Here is a 25,129-nt window from a genome sequence, read left to right on the forward strand (position 1 = left end):
GGAGTATCAGTGTGCCGTTTGTGTAGGGCTGGTCTTGGAGCAGGGCATTGTTTCAAACCCAGTCCATCACTGATCGATCAGCTTTCTCTTCACAGACTCAATGGTTTAGCCCTCAAGCTTGCAGGCCAACTTCCTTCCCCTGGTCAACACGGGTCACAAGAAACAAGTTCTAGCTAGGGTGAGATTTTTATATGGCTTTCTACACTTTATACTGGCCTTAGGTTGCAGCAAAGTGGCCATATGTGCAAAGTGACTAAATATATTTGTCTTCCAACCATCAAGCAGGCAGTACTTTACATACATAGCTCATCACATCGATAGAAATTACATAGGCCTTTAACAATCGCTGCCCTCCTCTTTCCTATCCTCTCACACACACTGGTGGTTTTCATCTCTCCTCATTAACATGAGTAAGACAAATCTTTCAAAGCATTACGCATCAGCTAACCCAACAACTTCATCCAAACCTTCCTGTTTTGTCGACAAACGATCAGTGTTGCGAGATTCGTCCCGTTAAAAATGCAATTAGTAATGTAACTTTTTTTAATTACTTCATCAAAGTAATGTAACTTCTTACATTTGATTATTTTTTGATGACTTTTCAGCACAATTAATTTAGTCTGATGGTGCCCTGTTGAGATTTCACAACCTAATGACCTCTCCAAGTTAATATTTAATGAAAACACAATGCTGAAGTAAGTTAGTGAGTGTTATTAGACCTCACACCTATCTGGTAATGAATGTTATATTCTAGATTTAAGACGTTGAAGGAAAATATACAGATGTTTTTAATCACCAACATCTTGATTAGTAACCGTGATTTATTTGCATATGTTGTAACAGACCTGTATGTACCTTTCACAGATTACAGTTACATTTATTTTGTAATTTAATTACATAATCTCGTTAGGTAACTAGTTACTCCCAACACTGCAAACAATTGTAAAAAGTGGTTTAGCACCATTTCAAGAGGGTCTGATGGGATTCTGCCCTTCGTGTTTGTTTCCAGAGAAGGATGTTGTACATAGATTGTTTCCAGTTAACAAAAGCCTGCTTGACTGCACAATGGATCGTGATTAGATTAAAGCTGCACTGTAAGAGCTTTTCGTTTGTGTTAAAGCGGGTTTTATCTCCGAGGGCGACGGGGCCAAAAGGGGACACTGCTGGGAAGCATTCTTTGCAAAGATACACAAGCTCTGTGAAGGGCATGCTGCAGGCACCGGAGGTCTCTATCTTTGATATCCAGACAAATGGCATGATGCATTCAAACACAAACACTTTGACGGAGGCAGATATTTGTTAGGGATAGGAGAAGAAGATTGAGAAAGGGGCACAGAGGGAGAACAGAAACAGACAGATCATTACAAAGGAGAAAGAGTTAGTAAAGGGGAGAATGATAGGAAAGGACACAAGGCCTGGGGAGCATCCATGTCATTACATTTCCCTTGAACTCATGTCAGGGACCCTCTGCTGCCATCAGTCTGATGAAGTGTAGCTGGTGCTATGAGCAGTCAGCCTGGCGAATCACTTCACGGATCACAACACAAAAGCCCAGAACGCTCAAAGCTCAAAGACTTTGCAATGCTTCCACCATTGGCCCACGTGTCAAAACAGCTGAGTACATTATGTCCTCCGTGTTTACATGGCGTGACTCCGGAGTCACAGAGACTTTGGCCAGCATGGAGGAATGTCACTATTGGGTTAAGGTCCCCCTTTAGCCCGATCCCCAGGGCACCGCATCTCCAGCAGCTCGGATTCAGTCAGATTTGTCTTAACATGAAAGACTGTGTGCTTCTTACCCTTAAGGATGGACCAAGAGTAATGTCGGTCCAGGAGGCTGCTTTATGCTCTCTAAATGCACTGCAGTCTAAAAACCAGAAGGTTTCAATGTTACAAGAAGAGTGCTATTTTATGTCCTACGTTAGTGGACACATAAAGGGCACTGAGCTATACGATTATAACCTAATTACATGGTAATATGGAACACTTTAGGTAAAAACCAATAAGTCTACCATAACAGGTCTACCTAATGTAATCCCATTATAGCTCCATTACCTTCAAGAGGGCGAGGAAAGTAGGAAAGCATATATTTTTCATCAGGGGCTTCTGGGTATCACTATAACAGGGCATCAGGGAATAGGGCATCAACAAGGGGTGTTGTGTATATCCCTCTTGTCTTTGCTTGGAAAGTACACTGGTACTTGAGTTCATAAGATTCATTTAAAATAGATGTTATGATGCTGAAGAATGCACTTAGTCATAGGCATTAATATCTATAGAGGTATGTAGCATTTCGACAACTACAGAATACTTACTGCAGCGATGAGCATGCATCTTGTCATACAATGTTATGTGGTACATAACCATGAGGCTCAGGTAGAGCCCTGTGATACATATTCAGTTATAACACGACTGAACATGATGTGAGCTGAATTCACACAAAGGGAATGCAGCAGGAAAGAAAGACCCAGATCATTCATGGTAAGCTGACTGGTAAAAACTTTAAAAAGCAAGTGCTAATTTTACATGAATACATTTGCAGATTTTTTTTTTTTTTTAAAACAGCGTCACTTAAAAATGTGTTATTTTATCACAGGTTCTGAAGTTGCCATATAGTTAACTATGATGTGATATGAATTATATGAGACAGAGATTCATAAAACCATCAGCCTCATACCTTCAGTGAGTCCCATGTGGATGGTCCAGTAGTTTTGCAGACACTGCAGCTCCTTCTTCATGCCCCTTTTGCAGCGGCAGTCATACAGAGGACTAACCAGCAGCACTTCCAAGGCAGCCTGGCACTCCCTGTTGTTGTCCAGCATGGCTTCCTTCTCCTTGCCCACAAGGCACTGGCGCATCACCCGGTACCGAGAGCTGCAGTAAGGGTTCTGGTTGCACATGTCACTCGCCTGGATGCAGTCCACCCATTCTGGCTGAGCTCCGGGCCCAGAGCCGGTGCCTGGAGATCCTGGAACACTGGTGGCCAAGGACACAGACAAAGCTGAGGGGCCGTCCCAGGAACTCGCTGCCTCATCTAGGTGGAGAAAGAGGTGGGGGTGACAAGAGAAAGGGGGCTCAGAAATTGTAAATTAATGTGCGAGGGGTATTGTGTTCGTCTATGAGTGTGCTTGAGAGTGTTTCCAAGTGCAAACATATATCATAAACCTGCTTTCATTTTTTTTTTTTTTTTTGCAGCCCATGAAACAGGTTTGAAACGACTGGTGTGATGGCCTATGACATGCCCAGGCATGACAAGGCACCTTCAGCAATCAGTTACATTCTTCATGGTTCATATCAGTCTCATACATTTCTACCTGAGGTGTTGTTAATGTGTCACTTACTTAATATTCAGTGAGTGACCTGTGATTTCCTGTATTCACTCTAGTGCCTCCAAAACAAACAATACCGCACCTTTCACATTCTTATTAAATCTAATCATAAGAAGGACTCGATCATTGGAGAATATCTTGCTAATTATCTCATATCAAACGAGCAACTAATCAAAAAGTGCGCTTAATTCACATCTAAGTGGGCAGGAATATATGAGCTTGCACTTGGTAAACAGTGATCCACAGGGCAGAGACACAGGTGTTGCGGTTTGACAGGAGTCAAGATAGAAACGCGCCTTCACACAAATCAAAGCACAGAGAGTTCTGGTGAAATGGCAAGAGAGACCCCTTGTGGTGATCTTGAGCATCGAGCTCGGAGGAGACGAAGTGATACTGCATCAGAATCAGATAGCAACGGGTGTGAGGAGAGTAACATGAAGTTCACTGTACATTGAACGTATCAGTCCAGATGGGTTTAACGGGTGTAGCCTACTGGCGTTCTTGGACGACACTGATAATGATAATCGTGTTGTTCTTGATGATACTGATGATGATGATGATGATGATGATGATGATGATGATGATGATGATGATGATGATATTTTCATAATCAACCAAACATAAGTGTGTATCTGAAAAGACCAAACACATTTTCCTTTTACCGCCTAAAGGCTGTATTGTGCTGTTATAATAATGAACTGTATTTCCTCTGTGGAAGCTGTGGTTGTTTAATGGATGCAGTATAAGTGATTCAATCACATAGACCAAGTTCGGTGTGTAGCAATGTGTGACAATTACACATAATCTAATTAAACCATCCGACTATAACACGAACGCCCATCAGCATTTTCCTGCATATCATAAAAACACGGAATAACCTTGTGCCCTCCAACAACTCCGGCTAGAGAAAAAACATGGCACACACAGGCTACCAGAAATTGCCCTCTGACAATAATTACTGATGTCACAATTTATCTTCTGAGCCTCAAAATTCACAATTTGCACACAATTGTAGGTGTTGTTTCCACATTTCACTTCTCACCTAAGAGCAGTAGAAAGACGTAAACGCACATCCACACAGTGACAGACTTCATATTGGACTCAGCGGCGAGAAAGATGAGTTGGGGTCCAATAAGACTAATATTTCCACCTTGTGAGAGGTTAATTCCACTCTTCTGATCCTTTACCCAGAGGCAGGCTAACTGTAAAAAGTCAATATCCTCATTCAACTTCAAAATAAAGACGCACCTCCGAAAAAATCCTCGACTCCCCAATAATAATCCACAATTATTTTTTTGAATAACAGACAAGGGAATCACGACACAGAGTGAAAAAAATCCTCTGATATTGAAAAAATAAAAAAATCAAATGCCAATCAATCAATCAGTCAATCCATGAAAGCAGTTTCTCAGGGTCCGTCTGCGCTGCGTTCATAACTACTGAGACTTGGTCTGCCCGCATTATAAGGGCTCAGACTGCCCGCTCCAGTTGCCCTTTGGAGACAATTTGTCCCTAAAACATCCCTTAAGCTGGCAAACAGTGATCTGTCGGCTATGCCAGTGTCTCTAACGAGGTAGAAGAACTCATCGGAAAGTGCTACAAAACGCTGACTGGATTTTTTTCCCCCTCCTAACCACTGGCTCCCTCAAAAAGCTGTGCGCTCCTCTGGAGAGGGAGTGAACGCTTCTTTTGCACTGACTGCATGCGTGTCGAGGCATCACGGCACTTTATAAAGAGGAGTTTCTGTGAGCCAGCAGAGGGCGCTGCCGGCGGCTGCTCTCAGTGGAAAAAACGTGGGACTTGGTCATAACGAGGCCCCATAATGCATGTTACCCTATAGAAAAAATCAGCACGATGTTCCTGTAATTTTCGTGCAGGGAGCTGAGGACAGATGCACCTGTGGTCCTCAGCAGTGAGATGAGGGTGACCTCCCCTAGCCTGTTTCTCTAAAAGCCTGTGGTATTGCTATAGGATTCTCTGTGAAAGCTTTTGTGTAACAATCTCTGTGATTCATGTATAATACCCCTCTCCCATGGATACTATCTCTTTCATAAGGGAGTCGTTACAGTGCTGTTCAGCAAGTGCAGCTGTAGGTGTGGGGATGCCACAACTGCTACCCATCAAGATAACTGTATTGGCCACTTGCACTCATGACAAGATTATCCGGTCAGCCAGCAAATAGTGACTCTTTTCTTCAAGTATTTAACGTGGCCGCTGGGCCAAATCATTTTTGGCTGACATCACCACAAACCCATAGAAATTTGCAAGTGATTTTTAGGAGCAGGGTTAAAAGGTGGATTGAACAATGATGATGCAAATGTCACCATCCATTTCAACAATATCCCAACACTTCTCATGGCATCTGTTTCCATCTGTTTGAAGGAAAGATTTTTGGAAGAAAAAAAGAGCACAACGTCTCGTATTATATTTGTGCTCACAGGAAATAACCCCACAAACCACAGAATCGAGCCATTTTTCAAAGTGGCTTCACATTAAACAAAATGACTTTGTTGTGCATCATTGCTTAACTAGTGCCAGGAATGTCATAAATCTTTACAAATCTTGAAAACAAAGTCTCCATTTAGAGGCTCTGACAGTGACAAACTGCAAGGCCACTGGCTCATAATGATGTTTGACTGTCAGCCCAGGCTTCCATCCAAGAGGGAAAAGAGCTTGCCGTTATAATGGCAAAATCAGCCTCATTCTGCCTATATTGGCCCGGGCTTGTGTTCGTCTTCCCCCAGAGTTTGAAGTCTCTTTTATTATTAGGACACTGTAAAGCATCATCCACCATCATGAATGTATCTGTCCTGCATTAGTACGGCAGTGACTGATGCATCCTGGGGTTTAAATTGTTTTCAAATGCTAGTACATTTCAACACAGAATTGGAACCTTTTGCATTTCAAGCAACTGTTTTCAATACCAATTTCCCTCTTTTATTCTAGGAGATAACAAAGAAGGCGTCAGGTTATTCAAGTAATTTCTTACTGAGGAGCAGTTGCATAAACTTTACATAAAGTTTACAATTGCCTGAGAAGGAGGCTCAGGAAGAGGAAGTACCAAAAGGCACCAAATCAAGAGAGAAACACTAGCTGCAACAGTGAATAAAACAGCTAAATTTACATTTTGAATTCTTTTATAGGCATCACATTATTTCCATCCATAATAGTGCAATATGGATGAATCTTCTCCTCAGACTTTTTTTTTTTTTGTCTCGAGCCAGGCTGTCAGGTCCATGGAGGAAGTTTATTCCTGTTGACATTGTATGATTCACCCTCCTCCATGGGTCTTTAATTGCTGCATTCTGACTTCATAGAGCATCGGCAGTTTTTTTGCATGTACATTAGCAACACACACACACACACACATACACATACACACACTCAAGCATGGCTCATTCTCATACACTCGTAACAGTTACGTGCGAGAAAGTGTTTTCAGACACGTGCACATCAGCTGTATGTCAGATAACCGCACTCCCACAAGATGGCTCAAGACCATGAAGATAGGGAACGACAATCTGGTTAGAAGACAGTGTTCTCACTATTGCAGGAAAATCAGAAGTGTGTGTAATATGGTGAATATATATGATTATGATTATGATTATTATTATTATGAATTCATGGGATATGAAATAATGACACAGATAACAGTCAAAGTTAAGACTGTGCAATAACTTGTGCTTAGTGAGACAGCAGGGGGCTTTGAGAGTGAGCTCATGCTTACTCTCATGGGTCAAATAAGAGCTTAGACAGTCTGAAACTGTCACCTTGAAAGCAGGACAGACTAACTTGCATACAAATGTTGTGTACGCTAGTTTATTTCTGTTACAGCGTGTACAGATGGCTGCATAAGTGAGTGTGTTTCCACAATGCCTGGAGTTAGAATGTTTGGCCATTTAAACTCAACCCACGTGAATCCAATACTTTTAGCCATAGTGTTAACTATCTAGACTAACACCTTGAATGAACCATTGATCCTTATTCTTAATGTCTTATCCATTAATACTTTAAATTAAAATGGGTGTTGGGCAACACTGATAAGGGTTTGCTTCACCTCACAGCTTTGCCAACAAAAAAATGTGCTTGAGATTTATCCGAGGGCAAAGGTCACTGTATCTTTCTCTGCCGGTCATGAACGTTGGAGAGAGTACTAATGAACATGAGCATACAGTATGCGCGCACACACACACACACAGGCACATATACAAGCACACACTGAGGTTAAGCATGACTGATTAGATTAGGAATTATGGGCTAATTAATGTGTATCTTGGGAAACCTGTGCAGCATGCTTATTAGGAGACACAACCCGAGTTGAGCGGAGAACATGACAAAAACATAAGTGTTGTTAATTCCCAGTATTAAATTAATTTAATCAGGACACTATAGCTCCATTCCTTCCTGTTTTATTCAGTTCAGAGTAATACAAGAAGCTAAAGATAAAACCTCTGCTTGTGTGTACTGTGCAGACATAAATTATTGAAGGTTGGGACTTGGTGTTGCAAAATATCTGTAAAACTTCCCCCACTCTGACTCTTGACTAAAAGTCAATTTTGAAACATTAAAAAGGGCAAAAAATATATGGGTCATAATATATTTGAAACGTCTCAGCTTTCACACAGCCATAGTGCCTGTATCAGGTGCAGAGCCCGGAGTCACTTCAAATCAGTCCATTCGGATCAATGTGAGAGGGAAAATAGCCAATGAAATAAGCATCAGTAAAGTCAATTGCAGAGCCGCTGGAGTGACAAGTGCAGCTGTGGGCTACTTCACATTCTGGGTAGGGCCTGTGTGTTATATTCTACATTGTTCTGGTTAGCTCACAGTCTAATACAATGAAACAAGAAGCTGCTCTTGTTCACACACAAGGTCCTACATGTCAGTGTTTATGTGTATGTCAACTTTGTTTTGGGTTGTTGTGAGCGTATAAAAAGCACCACATGTCTGATGTGACCTCTGCTAGACTCTCCGGTGGCTATCGACCAGTTAGATCCATTTGTTTTCCAGGCATTTCAGACGTTGTCCATTTCTATCACATTACTTTGACAGAAATTGAATTTCCTCTGATGCATTTTTATGTATCCTAAGTGCTGTTCTGTCCTCACTGGGAGTATAGCGTTTCCAGTGGTGTGATGATGCAAAAACACTTTGGGTTTAAACAGAAAAAAAGAGAAATGCTTTTTTATTTTAATGTGTGTATTGACTTTCATGTATTCGTTTCTAAATGTTTCCCACATAAAGTATTGGTCCTTCCAAGTAAGCACCATCTGCATGGTAATCTGGCCATTGTCCAAAGGTCCTTCAAAATCTTACAAGAGCACATAAGAACACATAGAGGACAAACTTTATCAGTGCGCTGACGCCGTGCTGGACTGTCTGTCTTGTTTGTCTCCAAAAGATTGCCATCTTTCTGACTGTAATGGCAGCACACACTGAGGACATATACCTATTCCTATTAAGGAGGCACAAATAAATAGCATGAGTCTGCTTTTTCCCCAGCTCTTATTTCTTTTCTTTTTTCTTTTACAGTTCAGGGGTTTTATAGGCAGTGACGTCAACAGAGATATTATATTCTGTGAATAAAGTGGTCGGTTGCTGGGTGAATTTCCGCAAATTGCCACAGAAATGCAAACAGCGGCACATCTAACCCATCTCGTTAAACACGCCGTGGGTCCCGTACGGAATATTGACGGGGACCTCAGCTCTGCCCAGTTCAGTGAAGGTCTTGGCGTCCAGAACGAGTAGGAAAGTACTTTTCTCCTGGAAACAGAAACAGAGGAGATTAAATATGATATGTAAAGAAAAAGGTCACAGAACACCCTTCTCGCAGTAATGATAGTGAAAGCACTAAACCATTTGTCTTCTACTTGCATATACAGTATGTGTGGTCAGGGCGCACAGAAAACATATACAAAGTCTGCTTTGTAAGCTTTATGACTGTGTGTGGTTAAGTGTCCTTTTCCTTATAAAGTATCAAAGTAAACAGATACAACATAATGTCAGTATCAGTTAAAGTAAGGTTGTCACGAAGTTAATATTGTGTGCTGCTTCTCTTGTAGATTGGTTTTGTTTGTTTTCTTTTTTGCATTTGTTGACTTACTTCTCTGGGTGTGATGATGACTGACAGAACCACTCCATCATCTTCCTCAGTAGCTTTGGGCGAAGCAACAAAGACAGGCTCAGACGGGTACAAGCCCGGATAACGCCACACCTAGACAGGGAAGATTACATAAACATCCCCTTCACTCCGAGCTGTTTCATGTTATAAAACCAACTCCCAACCTACTGCTCCCACTCAATGATAGCGAAACAGCAGTAGAAATCACTTTGATGTGATAATACGTGGCCCAGTTAACAATGGGGTCTCTCTAAGTAGTCTTTGATTGATAGAGAACCTTAAGCTCCTTGGTGTGGACATCCATCTTGAGCAGGGAGTCGCTGAAGACATGTCCAAAGCCACAGGAGTAGAAGTAGCGGTAAGGTCTGCCGTTGTAGCGGTCATAGTTGATCTGAGGGAATTCAAGGCCGCCGTACTGCAGCAGCTCGTCATCATGAAGCTCCTCATGGGTCATGTAAACCTGTGGGGTCACAAGAGAAAGTGAGGATTTTTCACAGATCTGTGCCACGTTTAGATTTTAGCCACAAAAAAAAATGTGGGCAGTTAATTCACACCAACAGACCTGATTTACTGTGAACTATTAATGCTGTGAGGGCGAAAATCAATATCGCATTATTCTCTAAAACAGGTAAATGGATACCTGCACAAAATTCTGGCCATTCATTTCAAGCTTTAATTAGAATAAATCAATGTCTTTTAATTTTCCTTTAAAAATATATGTACCCCCAATTGCAGTTACAAACCCATATTTTTCTCTTTTTGACATTTTTATCTGCTGAAAGCCACGAAATTACTATCTCGCAGGAAGTATATTCAGCATCAGATCATGCTGGACACAAGCAAGTGTGTGTGAGTGTGTGGGCTGTATTCATCATTACAGGTCTCATTCTTTACTTGCTTTCAGTTAAAAAAGGATCAATGTACAGTGCGATGTGCAGCTAAACATAATCCTTTATATATACAATGACCGTCATGCACTCCCACCTCTCCTGGTTTTGTCTTCTTGGCTGTGGCTTTAGAGTTATTCAGAGTGACAAGGTTTTGGTCCAAAGGAGTTTGCTCATCCACAGTCAGGGGTAGGACGTATCTCCTTGGAAGGTTTCTGCACAACGAGTTGTAAAACTGCCAAAAGAAATCAGACCGACATGAACATTTGTTAGTGTGGCTTCTTTGCTGAAAGGTGCGATGCAGCCTCAGGAACTATGAGATACTGACCCAAAATTGTGTTTTTAAAATTGTGGTGATATTATTTGGAGGTATTTTTTATATTTTAAGTACAGTAAGCACGGTTTGATTAAAGTTATACACTGCATCAGGAACTTACCAATTCATGAGAAAGAAAGAGTAAATGAAAAAATAAGAGGCTATCAGATGCAATTGGACCATCTCTGCCTAGGAGACAGACTTTGTTGAAAAAAACATATAAAGAGAGAGTGAGAGGGAGATGACCTTGGCTCCTTCACACTGAACCACAAAAAAATTCTCCAGATCCTTGCTGCTTCAGATTTTAGATTTTAGCTTTCAGTTTTTTTTTGTGTTTTGTGGAGATTGTTTAAAGTAAGTAACAACTGGATGGATGGATCAGTGTGTCTGTGTGTGTGTGTGTGTGTGTGTGTGTGTGTGTGTGTGTGTGTGTGTAAAAGGGAATGCATTCACCTTGTCCATCTCTTCTCCCGAGTCTCTTCGGAGGTTCTCCAGCGTGAAGTCGCCGATGACCTCACCATCGTCCCCACAGCACATGTCCATAACCAAGAACCCGTTGTCCTCATAAGCATTAATCTGATGCAGTGTGAACATTGGTGCTGCCTGGTATTTCACTTCACTCTCCTGTTGGGCCAGAAACATCAACCAATCAGGACTCAGAATCATAACATATTACCAAAATAATAAGGGTTATAAAGGCTTTTGGACAAACAAGAAGGAGCTGGTGTGTTGTTAACATTTGAAGACAAGCTCCCTCTTTGGCACGGCTGTTATTGTGTTGTACCTTCACATTTTGAAAGTTTGTTATTGTATGCTTAATGGGAATGCTGTGTAATGAGATGAGAAAATTGAGAGTAACAATGTATGAGAAAAAAAGCTACACCATTAGAGTGTGACTTCATCAAAACAAATAAGGAAAAAACTTCATCATGCGTGAAGAGATTAGCTTGCAGCTTTCCTTTTTTTTTTTCGTTCAGACTCTTCAGCAGCTGAATGTGTAATTTCCTACTTTGCACTGTCTTGCATGAAGCAAATGTATGGCTGTGCAGTGAACTAAATTCAACCCACCTTGCCAGTGTGCCTGTTGACAAGGTGGAAGTTGGTTTGATACTGAGGCTCCCAGGTCATGACCTTATGAAAGCTCTTTCCCTGGATTCTGTACAGCATGAACTTCAGCAGGTCCAGCTTGATCGGCTGCTCAATGAACACGATGTAGTTCTCCGACATGACTGGAGAAGGAGGGCACACGCAGGAGAAGACGCATGCATTAAAATACACGCACAGTTTCCTTCAGATTTGATCATATATCACCAATCATATTCTCAAGCTCTGTAGACCTGCTGTGTCATGGTGGCATAAGACATCGGAATCTGACAAGTGCATAACTCATCAGTGCAACGCTGATACAGTATTCTAGTTATAATGTGGCACCTTGTATAACTGTACAACACTGCGTCACTTGTGAGATTTCTTGGTGCCAGACAGTCTGGCAGAGCAAGGGTGGTCTGCTGGAAATATTATTTGAGATGTAATCAAGGAATTGGTGCAGTACGAAAAACAAATGGAGCAACATTGCGTTAGATTACGTAAGGTGGTGAAGTCTTGCTTGCTTGACTAGTAACGCCCAAACATATTTGTGCAGGTGTACTGCGGGACCATTATAACAAGACCCCAACCCGACCCTCTGATTTACTCTGCTGATACTGCTGCTTACGCCAATGCTGTCGCAGCTCCCCCCATCCGCCCAACCTCCACACTGACTATACTACAATCTAATATTCATGTATTTGTTTATTAAGGGGGATTAGTTCTCCCAGCAGACTTCATGTTCCTGCAGGAATTCTCCCTCAAAGAGCAGAGCTTTTTCAGCCAAATTCAACTATATAACCTGCTACATTTGCTATAAATGATCAGTGACTGAATTATAGACATATACAAGTAAAAAAACAAAACAAAACCCTATTACATGTTTTGATAACGGTGCTTTCAGACTCAAGCCATAAAAGAAACTACAGTAAAAGTTTACTGTGTGTCTTTTAAACAGATTTATCATTATTATTATTTCTTTAATTTACTTTTCCTTTACTTTTCCTTTTTTTTATTTACAAGAGATGCAGAGTAGAAGAGAAAGTGTGCACTTCTGTGTATGAGTCAGAGGCAGAGTTATAGACAGAGAAAGATAGTGAGAGCTGAACAGAAAGACAAAGGAACTGTGATTGACAAAAAGAAGCAGGACAAGACAAGAATTCAAATTAGTAATTAATAAGAGCACGAAAAAAAACTGTGATGCTCTCTTTCACTGAAGTAGACTCATCCTGTCAGTGCAGGCAGAAAACAAAATCTCATAGAAATCATTAATTCCACTTCAGTATACATCCAGCATGCAGACAACTTAAAGAGGGCGCAGCCTGTTTGTTATGCTGGAGTATGTATCTCACCAAAGCTGTGATAATAGGAAGGTTTCCTGGGTTCAGCTGCACGGATGGAGCAGATCACTTTGGCTCCAGTAAGGTCTGCTGAGTCCTCCGTCGCTGCCTTGTCCTCTGGAGGAGGTACACGGATGATGTTGTAAAAGAAACCTGAGGAGGCCCAAAAACAAATCATGTTGTACAGCATGTGTTAGGACGGATAACATAAGGATATTTACATAAATATAGTTCAGTTAGTTAAGTATGTAGACAGGTGAGGAGCAAAGACGCTCACCGCCTTTGCCATAGGAGTTGCCCATGTTGTACGTGGCCCCCTCTCGGTCATAGTGTGGGTGGGCTGTAGCTGAGTTAACAGCAATGTATTGACTCCAGTCCACCTTAAATGGACAGAATCATTAGCTTTGTTGTCCCCATCATCATCATCATCATCATCATCAACAGTTACCCATGATCCTCATCTTTACCCTCTGACTCAGCATGAACTTTCAATGGACACTTTTATATTTCATGCAATGACTCACCTTCTCCTTTGTCTCCAGACTCTGTGGATCTACCCGTCTCATGTAGTTGGTTTCTGTGCTGACATAATAGTCTCCCTTGTACTTGACAAAGTTCACACTGGCGTTATCTGTGGCCTCTGTTCACACATACAGATGTCCGGAACATGTGAAATACAGCACTTTGGCAAAGCCCGTGATTCTCACTGCTATTACTGAAGTCTACTTTTTAAATCAATTTCTTCCTCTTTAATTTTTCAGAAGCTTTATGTCAACCCTCAGATTGATCTTTCCCTCGCAGCTAAGCACACGCGCGCGCACACAAACACACACACACACACACACACATGCACAAATATATTGTTCCTTTTCCCTCAATAACTAAAAACACAATATAATGAAACATCAGCTTGCATTAAGCTGCAAAAGCAATACACAGTATAGCACATACAGTAAAAGGCAAGTAAAAAACATCTATATCCATATATAAAGATATGTTTTTTTTTCTGTGACTATATGTTTGATTTTCACTTTGCCTCTGGGAATCTGGCATAGCCGCTTTGTTACCTACGTAAATCCACAAATGAACTGAACATCTGGCAGTGCTGGTGGTACATTATGCTGTGAATTAAACATGGGAATATGCAATATGTAAAGAAGACATACATACTAGGAATCTGAAAGCGTGAAAAGAAACGTGCAAAGATGTTCTTGCAGGGATCAGGCATTGCTAATGTCCCAAACTCTGACACCACAATGCGGTTCTTCTCTGAGTTCTGGACATATGAGTCACTTCGTAGGAAGCGGCTGCTGTATGTGACATTGCCCTCACAGATGTGGAACCGGTGCATCATGGCCATGCCGTCAAACCAGTGAGTGTATCTGAGAGGGGGGAAAAAAAGGGCAATTCATTTCCCGCCAGGGTATTTGTGTAAGACAAAGTAGGGAGAGTGATGTGAGCACAGTGGCACAGTGGAGACACTGAAAAATGGTGAATGGTGAATGGTGAATCAATCCTTTGTTAAACACTGGGAGGGAAAATCCTAATTTCACCATAATCATGAAGACAGAAAAAATTACATTTTTCATGGATGAAGGAAAGCATCCCCTTGTGTGGTTCAGTAAGTGACAGCTTAAACTATGTGGCTTGACTATGTATGTTGCCTCTTCAGATAATTCGTTGAATTTCTCCCGACTGTAAATCCTGAACAATCCTGTTACTGTACATTTAAAGGCAAAGATACAGATCACAGGCTACCTCAAAGCTGTTGTATGCTGGTGGCATTTAGTCTGCTGACTCATGCTGTTTCCTCTGTTATTCTGCAGTTCCCAGTGGTGATGATGTACTATAAATGTTCAAGTGTAATTTCTCACTACATATAATTACTGTTATTATTGACATTTGTTCAGTCTGTACTGTTTGACCATACAGGTTTATACAACTTTATAGAAAAGTTTACCATCACGACTGCTTTAGTTGTTGCCTTGTGAATTCAGTTAGGAATTGAATGTAAGTTTCAGTCCTAATGTAATGTGTCAACGTTGTACCTTTCTGTAAACTATCATGCCAATAAAGCTCAGTGCTCAGTGAGCACTGTAGGATTTTTTTATTCCTAGTGTTCCTCAAATACCTGTCTTTCCCAAATTCAAACTTCCCAGGACCATTTCTCAAGAAGCTCCCATTGATCCACGTTGGAATAGTTCCCTTGATGGTGGTCGGGATTGGATCGGGGGTTTCTTCCACAGAATGCACCAGGGGTGCCAATCTCTCCAGCCCATTGGCCTGTGGACATCGCTGCCTGCTGGACACTGAGAGAGGAGAGGAGAGGAGAGGAGAGGAGAGGAGAGGAGAGGAGAGGAGAGGAGTGTCACTGAAAGCTGAATTTTGATTAAAGAATACTGTAAAATCTATGACGATAAAGCAGAGAGAAAGTCATGACAGCAAGTGATTTTTAAGCAGCAGCACATCTCTTGGCCCACAACCACACCTATCCCACCATTTCTCTTTCTCTGACACACACACAAATACACACACACACACACACACACACACACACACACACACACACACACACACAGGTATGATACTAGGTGTCTGAGCCATTTATAGCCCTGGAACTAGGTACGAGCATGAATTAGGAGGTTGCGTAAGATTCTACAGAAACCACATGTTAATACAGAATACTTCATCATTGTTGTGACTAATTAAATAATAAGATTATAACCACCAGTACAGGCTGCCCAGGTCTTTAGCAGCTTTATCTTTGTAAATGAATGTTGTTGTCTTCTGGCTGCTCCCATGAGGAGTTGCCACAGCTGAGCCATTTGATTTGCCATTGGTTCCTGATGCAACCTGAATTTGGGAAAGCCAGGGATCTGCAGCCAGCCTGCTCTATCATCTCAGCCATGGCCCATCTTTTATAAATCAGTTGAATCAGCCAAATTTTTTGATCGCTGTGTTGTAAACAAACAGTAAATCACACTTTCACACCTTCTATGTATCCCTCTATGGTCCTTCACACCTCTGTGCCTGTGTTTTAAGGTTTCAACGCTCAAATTAAACAATCGAACACTACAAGTGATTTAAAGATGGTTTTGTGAGATAAAGAGCATCTGTTCTGTTGGAGGAGACATTATGTAATGTATCAGGTCCTGCTCGTGCGAACTCATGGCTCTCGGGGGGTTGTGCACTGCGAATGACACCTGCAATGTCTGCTGTCTTATCTGTTATCCAATAACCAGTTCCCTTTCATTACCTCACATTGCACGCATAATGGAGATTGTAAAATATATATGAGAGTTGCGTGATTAGCAAAAGCAAATCATTGCAGTTCAATACGGAGCCCCATGCTGAGTTTCGGCTACAATATCAGAGTTTTTCTGACTATGTGAATTGCTATTGGAACCAATCAGCAGTGCCAGAATTTTGTTCATTCCCATGACACCAGTACAACAGACAATAAAAATGGGAATGTGCAATAGGGAGATAACCGCTGTAGGCTTTAACAGTCTCTTACAATGTTGACTTTGTGAGTTTTGATTGTGATTACTGCAGCATTGCAAATGATGCCTGACTGTGTGCTGTCATTTTTAGGGGGGCATTTCATGTAGTTTCCTTCTGCCGCATTCAAAATCGAGTCTCTTGAAAACAAAACAGCGACACTGACGAGCCCAGAACTGTTGTGGATAATAGCTTCAGGTATTGCTTTTTTTATCTTTCATTTTTGGATAATAACAATTGCAACAGTAGTTTATTTTTAACAGCTATTGCTTTAACGACTTGTTTTCCTCATGGCACTAACAGTATGTCAGTGTACAAGTAAATTACTTTTTTTTTTTTAAAATTAGCTGTTATATTCCTGCACATCTTTTTAATTTCTGTTCTTTTCATTTTTACTCTGTAGGGACCTGTCAGACAGTTTTCTTCTTTTAGTTAAGAGCTGAGAATGACTACAAGCTGTTAATGAGACATTGTGAATATTCTTTCACTAGCTCTGATTCAACAGGAGACCTTGGAGCAGGAACAATAGAAAATGTCAACATGTCTTATTGTAACTGCAGCTCAGATTTTGAAATGCAACAAAATACCATTATGACTAAACAAAAGCTAGAGAGACCACACTATCTAAATGCACATCTGTGTGTACAAGTGTGTGAACTCTTAAGAGGGGATTTAGATGCTATTGAATAGTTCTTTTTTTTTAAAAAAAAAAAAAGCTTCACCAAGATGCATCAATGCTACATTACACTTTGATGTTTTAGTTATAAGTGAAATGTTGATTTAGGTAGACATAAAGACAAAATCAATAATAATAATTAAAAAAAAAAAAAAAAAAAACATCTGAAAGTGGTGTCTACTCACTGCTGTGTGTCTGGGGCTCTGTGGTCTTGGACGTTCTGCAGGTTTGATAAGACGTATGCAGAGGATTTATACAAGCCCTGAGGAAAACCTTTGAACACTTGGACCCTTGCCAAATTGAGTGATCTCAGGCACCAGACAGGTACAGTGTTGACTGTATCATTAAACCAATAAAAAAAAAAGTGACAAGAAAGACAGTGGCCATTGCTTCATGATGCAGGTCACTGTTTGCATTGAGTGGCATAGTGAACATTTCTTGATGTTAGGAAACAGAAAAATACACTTGGTACATTTTTCCTGTAGAAGAAATACACAGAAACCCCTGTTCCAAATCAATGCCATATAGTACAGGCACAAAGTATTATATCATGTTTGTATTGTGTTATCAGTGGTTATAGTTGTGCTAGTCTTTGTTGCTGTTGTTATATGTGTACAATAACGCTTCTTCAAATGACCTTTAGATTATATTTAGCCTAGAATTTAGTCCATATAGTCTGCATTTGCTGATTTTATCTAATCTCACCACACATTGTCAATGTTCTGCAGTGTGTGTGTTACACTGCAATCATTCTTCCTACACATTTGTGCTGAATCAAATTACATAAACTGTCTGTAATTACTGTAAATGTTAAAACAAACTGTTGCGATATCTTAGGCCCTGTGGAGCCTGAAAATTCATCATTTAGGTTGAGTGATCAAAAGATAGTTTGCAATAGACTTAACTGCTGTTAAAAAAAATAAATAAATAAACAAAGGTAATGAAGACTTTTTTTTTTCAAAGACCACTTAAGACTTAATTGGCTGTGCAATATTCTGTCAATGTGTCCAATTCTGATAAGCATTGCTTTCAAGTTCTATGTCACTGTATGCTGCCCAAGTCCCTCAGTAACTCTGCATATGAGAAAAACAGGCCCCGTAAGTCTGAAATGGCTGAGGTGGTTCCTAAACCAAATTACTATGAATAACTCTGCAGAGATTTGTGAATAAGTATGAGACAGGTCTCAGTGCAGAAGAACAATACTCAATGGAAGAACACCCATATGCAGAAAAAGACAGAATAATAAAAACTAAAGTAACAACAGTTTTTTATATAAAAAAGTAATAAAAATTACAATTGTGAACAAGACAGTATAAAGGGTAGATGAAAAATGAGATGTCAGTCTCCAATATCTATGAAGAGTTTTATAATGTTAAGTCTGGTTGAGGTATTAGAGTAAGGTTGAGGCAAAACATAGAAATAAACACTAAGATATATATTTTTTGTTGTTGTTGTTTTTTGTGGTTGACAAATTGAATTCATGTTCATTTATTTGTCATAGAAACACAGAGAGGATGTTTTCCAGTGAAAACAGGAACTCTGAGTGAGTGTAAATTACAGGCACATGAGCATACCAGGCACAAAGTCCAAATCAGACAAATAACATGTTCAAACAATAAACAGTCTTTTAGGCACTACGTTGTGAGACAGGCTGCACCTAGTCCCACTACTCCCCTGTCACTCTTTCCCACTCAACATGAAAGAATGGAAGAATGGAAACCTGGCAAGTACATACAAGACCTGTAGGAAGACCAGTTGGGTCATGATGTGCTTATGAGATTTAATTAAATCAGTAGTTCCCAACCTGGGAGTTTCGAAGGGATGACAAACCCAAAATGATGAGAAGCGGCGAATTAAAACCGCAATAAACAAAGGCATCCAAATGAAATAAACATATGCACTGACAATCGAAATGCGAAGGCAGGGAAAGCCTTCTGTTAACATCAGTAGGAAGGATAATGATGAAAGCAAATCAGCAGCAGACAGCCGATGTTTGGATTTACTTCAGCCCTGCGGCTCAAAACACACTGCCTGTGGCAAATAAGGCAGCCACTGAAAAATACAGCTGTATATTTTTTAAAGGCAAAAATGCTTAACAATATGGACGTTAGTGGGCTCAAAATGGGCTAAACATTAGTCTGTTGCAACAAATCAAATGATCCAGCCCACTGTGCTAACACATACCAGTGGTGGTAATGCCGGGTACAAAGAGGTATGCAAGGGAAATGGGTTAAAAACCAAACAGCTGACCACAGCCAACAGCACCGACTTGTCACAACAATATTTATGCATTATTGTAAAATCGCTCGCCTTTGCTCCACATGAGGAGTGGCAGTGGCCAGTACAGCGTTTACTGCACCAAAGTGATAGAGACCAGCCATAAAGCTCACATGGAGTGTCATTCAGAGTTCAGCGGCTGCTCTGATAGGGAAAACAGGCTGGAGTGTACCTGTTACAAACCCCTGGGGGGGTTCAGTCATTGCTCAGCAATGAAGCTAGTGAGCCTCATCTCACAACCTGACAGACTGTATCTGACTGCATATAAATGTATTTCAGTGGTAAGGAGCAGATTGTGGAGATCAGAGGTTTTGAACTTGATATGGATGGTCAGGTCAGGTTGATATGTTTTGCAACAAAAAACTGCATTAACTGAGATTATTTACTTCATCTATTTTCATCTCTTTTTTTGTTTAATGTAGTTGTATCAGTTCCGTGTGTAACTCAGTTCATTATCTTGTGTCATCTGGCCGATATGAAATTAATGAATACAAGAGAAAATCAGAAAATGGAAAAGAGAAGCATCTATTCTGGATACTGGACTGTAATATGCTTAACAATGTTTTACAGATTTGAAGAGTAATTTTGATTAGCTTTCAATTAATTGCATATCAAAACTGTAGAGAAGCTCACACACCCACGGCAACAATACATGCACAAACACAAGTACATTCGGACAAACACATTCAATCTCACACAACTCGAGTGTGTCTAGCCCGTTATGTTCCTGCAGTCGCCTTTCAAGTATTTTTTCATCCTATCAAGTATTTTATCCAGTTTGTAAACTGCAGCTGGGCAGCTTTAACAAACTGATCCAGCTCTTATAAGTTGCAACATATTCTCTGCAGTGAGTGAAGGGCTCTTACTATCATTTTCAATGTCAAAGTTTTGGCTGACCTCCTTTTCAGATTCTGCAGCTCGGTTAGATTGAGAATTGATTTCCTAAATGACTCACTCGACAAGGTTTGGATATAGTTTCTTGCAGCAAACGGACGCAAAATATTGCCCTGAATTTTTATTTTTTGTAAAAGAATGTAACTCTGTTTGGTGTCTAAACAGATAAATTGTCCCATCTAGTGGTGAGCTGGGAAATTAAATGATTCATGAACAAAAAGTTCAGTCTGTGATCTGACGTAGTTTGATGAAAATGTTCCTTTTATTTTTTGAAATACTTTGCATTACAGCACAGTGTTTGTTTAAAGAGCTCACAGATCAGATATAAAGCTCTTACAACAGCTGAAAAAAATTCTGGCCCAATGACCTGATTGTGTTTAAAGTGATGTCAGGTTCTCTCATCAGAAACATCTTTACGATCATTATATATACTATGCCTTTGACTATTAATACACTGGCTATTACTCAACACCTTTTCTACTGACTCTACATGTTTGCGCCACCGTAACACCTAACCTTTATTGCATCATTGAATATTACCCAAGCAGCCTTTGACAGATTTACAATGTCTGCATGCTGAGTCACCTCAGGCCTGCACACGATGACATTTTCATACCTCAGGAGTTGTGTCTGTGTCCTCCAAGTCTCATAACTTAAGTTTTACTCAATCAAGTCATTATAATGACCTCATGATACACTTGGTCAGTGTTTGGGGCTGTGCATTTGACTTCACAAACACACAGCACAGACACATGTTTGAATATGAAATGTGTGACAAGTTTGATCATACATCGAGTCACTCAGTGTGTCTCACTTTCCTGGCACTGCAGAATTCACTGCAGAACCATGTATGTTGTAAGATGCCAAAAGGATTGTGGTGTATCTGTCAATATTTTCTACATCAGTGACACCATCTGTTTCTCATTGTCCTGGTTATTTATCATAGTAATGCCTCTTAGTTTGATTTTTGTTTTACTTTTTGGAGAAAACAAGTCAGTGCCAGTAATCCAGATGTTGGCTTCCCATGCTGTTATGCAAGCATTTAATTCCAGGTTTCAGGGAAGATACTTTGTGATGGAGAGCAGTGAAAGTAAAATGCAGAATATGATGTGGAAGTGGTCTGCAATGTGCCTTCTGCGTGTACATACATACACATATTCTGCATGTATACATCTGAAAGCTATTGAACACACACACACACACATCCGATGCACGGCAGCGGATCACACATACATGTAACTCTATGTGAAGGTCATGGGAAATGTTCCATTAAACACACCTGTGTTATTTCGTCAGCCATCCAATTGTACTGACCCTCACTGCCATTGGTCCATCTTCATCCCCCGGAGGCCGCGACAAACCAATAGGAGTGTGTGTTCCCACTTTCAGAGCGGGCTTCGCATGTGGTGGAAAGTTTAAAAGAGAGTGTGTGTCCTGCTGTCCCTCAGCAGAAGCATCAATCAACATGATCCCCATTGTGCTGGCCTCAGTGCTCATTGCTAGCGGTAAGAACATCTGGCATTTTCTAATTTTGTGTGTAATTGTGTCTACGTGTTTTCAAAGTTGTGTGAGTGAGTGTGCGTGCTTGCATATTACCACACAGGGAGCCAGCACTCAGTTCTCTCCCGTTCTTGAAACTGAAAAGAAAAATGGTGCAGTTTGTTGCTGATGGGAATAAAAGCACTTCATTGCTCAACTCCTCCTCCTCCTGCTCCTTTCTCATGCCCATCACACTCATGACTGTCTCCTCCTTGTCCAGCCCTTGGGTGCGGGACCCCACCCATTGAGCCCCTGACTTCACGTGTGGTCAATGGAGTGGATGCCAAGCCCCACAGCTGGCCCTGGCAGGTATGCTAATACATACACATCTGTCAATGTTTTTATATTTACTGGCAAACCTTATGGGCCTTGCATCTGGATATTAGCTGCTATACCCAGTGGCTATTGAAAATTCTGTGCTTAAATATTTGTTTTTGAATTAAACCATTAAATTATGCCATCCATGTACACATCCACAACCTGCTTCTTACTGTATCCTTTATGTTGTTCTTTTTTTGTCTCCAGATCTCTCTGCAGTATGAGCGGGGTGGTGTGTGGAGGCACACTTGTGGGGGATCTCTGATTGCTGCCAACTGGGTCATGACTGCTGCTCACTGCATCAAGTATGAGCAGCAGAGGAACATGAACACACAAACACAACACCACAACCACTAGTACACACACCTAGAAGTCTCAAACAGATCTCTTTTTGACTGTACTGTACTTATTCTGCTCCACAGTACTTGCCTTATTCTGGACCCTAAATCCTTCTTAACCTTAGTAGAAAATGAGTATTTGGACAGTTTATGAAGTCCAAATGTTTAAAACTCAAGTGTCACTGAAAAAAAAGTACATTCAAGGTCATATAGGCCGCTACCCAGTTCAAATCTGTACCAAATCTTCTGTCTGGTTTAACCTGGGCCTCACATTTTGCTCTGTCCCACAGCACCAAGCTTTCCTACAGGGTGTTTGTTGGCAAATACAATCTGGTTGAGGAAGAGGTTGGCTCCAAGGCGATCCTGCCCGAGAAGATTATTGTCCATGAGAAATGGAACCCCATCTTCGTGGCCCTCGGGTAAGACAAGCACCACCGTACAGTACAAATAGCAGGCTGAGTCTCCTGCTGTGACATATAGTCCATCATAATCTCATCTGCTCTTTGTCGAGGTGACAAAGTGCACTGAGTCTCAAGTTGTATTTATTCACTTTGGTCCAGCTCATTTCTTTGACACAAGTTCGCTGTCTTCATTCATCTCAAATTCCTTTTTCACCCTCTAATAAGCAGCTGGACTTTTTCCCCAGTGGAAAGTCAGAGATACAAGACTAAGCCGATGTATTAGTATGTAGAGGCATGATAACCAAAGAAAGAATTCAAAAATACAGCTTGCACTCTCACTCTCTCTCTTTCTGTCTTTCTTGCAGTAACGACATCGCCCTGATCAAGCTGTCTGAGTCCGTGACTCCTAGCAGTCAGGTGCAGTTGGGATGTATCCCTGCTGCTGGCTCTGTGCTGCCCAACCTCTACCCCTGCTACATCACCGGCTGGGGCAGGCTGTACAGTAAGTCACTGTTTGTGGAAGGCTTGGCTGTGTTTGTGAGCCTGTTGTATTTTTTTCATCAGGGTTACCCAGGGAACCTCCAAAGTTTAGATGAAAATCACATGCATGAGGTATTAGCTGAAAGTTTTTCGGGGGGGGGATTATTCTTAAATTGAAAATTTGGGGTGGACTGTGAATGCTTGGGGAAAAGCTGTACAGCAGATCTGACAGACGGCTCGTGTATGTGGATGATGTTAATAGACCTTGCCTGTGTGTTTTAGCCGGAGGCCCCATAGCTGATAAGCTGCAGCAGGCTTTGATGCCTGTGGCTGACCATGCCACCTGCTCCCAGCCTGACTGGTGGGGTATTGCTGTCAGGACCACCATGGTGTGTGCCGGTGGGGATGGAATTGTGGCTGGATGCAACGTAAGCTCGTTTTCTGTGTGTGTTTGCGTGTGTGAGCAGAGTGAGAATTATTTATTTTCGATTCTGCATTTTTAGCTTTTTCTTTTTTCTTCTTTTCTTTTCTTTTCTTTTGTTTTGCTTTTCTTTTTTTTAAAAGAATTAAAACTTACATTGTAAAGCTTGTACCTGTTTTGGCAATAATGTACTCAGTTACAGTATGCAACCAAAGCAAATGTGAATATAAATGCGGTTAGTGTGATGAATGAATGAAATGAAGACATGCCCCAGGAATCAGAGGGGGAATTTTTCTCATCATATTCAGTTTTTTATCTAGCTGCAAAGAAACAATATTTTTCGTGTTCCCATTATACTTGGACAAACATTGTGACTGGGATTCTCACAGTTGCACCTTACCAGTCTTCTAGGACGTCCACAAAATGAATAAAACATGAGCCCTCCTCTTCTCTTCCTGTGTCCAGGGTGACTCCGGTGGTCCCCTTAACTGCAAGAACACCGAGGGCGTCTGGGAGGTCCACGGCATTGCCAGCTTCGTCTCTGGCCTTGGCTGCAACTATGAGAAGAAGCCCACCGTCTTCACCCGTGTCTCTGCTTTCAACGGCTGGATCGACAAGGTAAAAAAAAGACAAACAAACAGAATTAAACTTTGTTTTGAATGAAAATCTCCAGTTGCTGTTTCCTTGTTTGATTTTTCAAATAATGACTAAATCTTTTTCTTCTCAGGTCATGATGAGCAACTAAAGAAGACGAAGTGTCAATAAAATAAAAAAAAAAACCCTGAAACTGCATTTGTCTTGTCAGTGATGTGTTTGTTTCAATGCTCACCAGATTCACATCCAGATGAACAGTAAATGAATCATGGGCCTTATTTAGCCACATTACAGACACAGACTCTGGCCTGTCCTGTCCTTGGAGGTTTGCTAGAAAAAGAAACGATGTCAACAAATGTCCAGCAGGTGTCCTCATACACTCATGATAGGGAATTGGTTCTGACAGCTTTCCAAAACAGGATACTGTGCAGAAGGACCAATGTTTCTGCTTTGAAACCAACAAATACATGTGATTCACTGCAAATAGCCCACATACACAAACCAGGTGATTCAGACAAAACTGTCCATTTATATGTCAAATTGTCAAATAAGTTGAAAACTGGAGGATTAGAGTGAATGATGTGTGTGTGTCCTTATGAAACAGCTCCTTC

At 41.0% G+C, this 25,129-nt stretch overlaps 3 protein-coding genes across 3 annotated transcripts in view; 1 reads left to right on the forward strand and 2 right to left on the reverse strand.

The window, feature by feature from the left end:
* LOC111663805 (GDNF family receptor alpha-2-like) overlaps nt 1-5,017 on the reverse strand; it is a 45,427-nt gene extending 40,410 nt beyond the window's left edge. Inside the window, exons 1-2 of the mRNA XM_023418137.2 lie at nt 4,372-5,017; nt 2,678-3,034 (exon numbers count right to left, since the gene is read on the reverse strand). Coding sequence (XP_023273905.1) covers nt 2,678-3,034; nt 4,372-4,423 — 409 coding nt within the window. The 5' untranslated portion in view covers nt 4,424-5,017. The remainder of the gene's footprint in view (nt 1-2,677; nt 3,035-4,371) is intronic.
* Nucleotides 5,018-7,132: 2,115 nt separating this feature from the next.
* bco2l (beta-carotene 15, 15-dioxygenase 2, like) lies at nt 7,133-17,474 on the reverse strand. Its single transcript, XM_023418303.2, has 12 exons — nt 17,442-17,474; nt 15,211-15,388; nt 14,250-14,461; nt 13,604-13,719; nt 13,357-13,459; nt 13,092-13,232; nt 11,722-11,882; nt 11,107-11,277; nt 10,435-10,572; nt 9,728-9,910; nt 9,433-9,543; nt 7,133-9,092 (listed from the first exon to the last, which is right to left on the reverse strand). Coding segments are annotated over exons 1-12 (1,632 nt in total). The 5' UTR covers nt 17,443-17,474; the 3' UTR covers nt 7,133-8,975.
* A 4,298-nt stretch (nt 17,475-21,772) lies between these two features.
* On the forward strand, nt 21,773-24,716 carry ela3l (elastase 3 like). Its single transcript, XM_023418304.2, has 8 exons — nt 21,773-21,932; nt 22,187-22,275; nt 22,492-22,589; nt 22,913-23,041; nt 23,389-23,525; nt 23,786-23,931; nt 24,390-24,542; nt 24,652-24,716. The coding sequence occupies exons 1-8, from the start codon at nt 21,893-21,895 to the stop codon at nt 24,667-24,669; spliced, it is 810 nt and encodes a 269-aa protein (XP_023274072.1). The 5' UTR covers nt 21,773-21,892; the 3' UTR covers nt 24,670-24,716.
* The last annotated feature ends 413 nt before the right edge of the window (nt 24,717-25,129 follow it).

The sequence above is a fragment of the Seriola lalandi genome, unplaced genomic scaffold, assembly GCF_002814215.2.
Source record: "Seriola lalandi dorsalis isolate HSWRI2012SDOR001 ecotype SW California unplaced genomic scaffold, Sedor1 jcf7180002054581, whole genome shotgun sequence".
Taxonomy (NCBI): domain Eukaryota; kingdom Metazoa; phylum Chordata; class Actinopteri; order Carangiformes; family Carangidae; genus Seriola; species Seriola lalandi.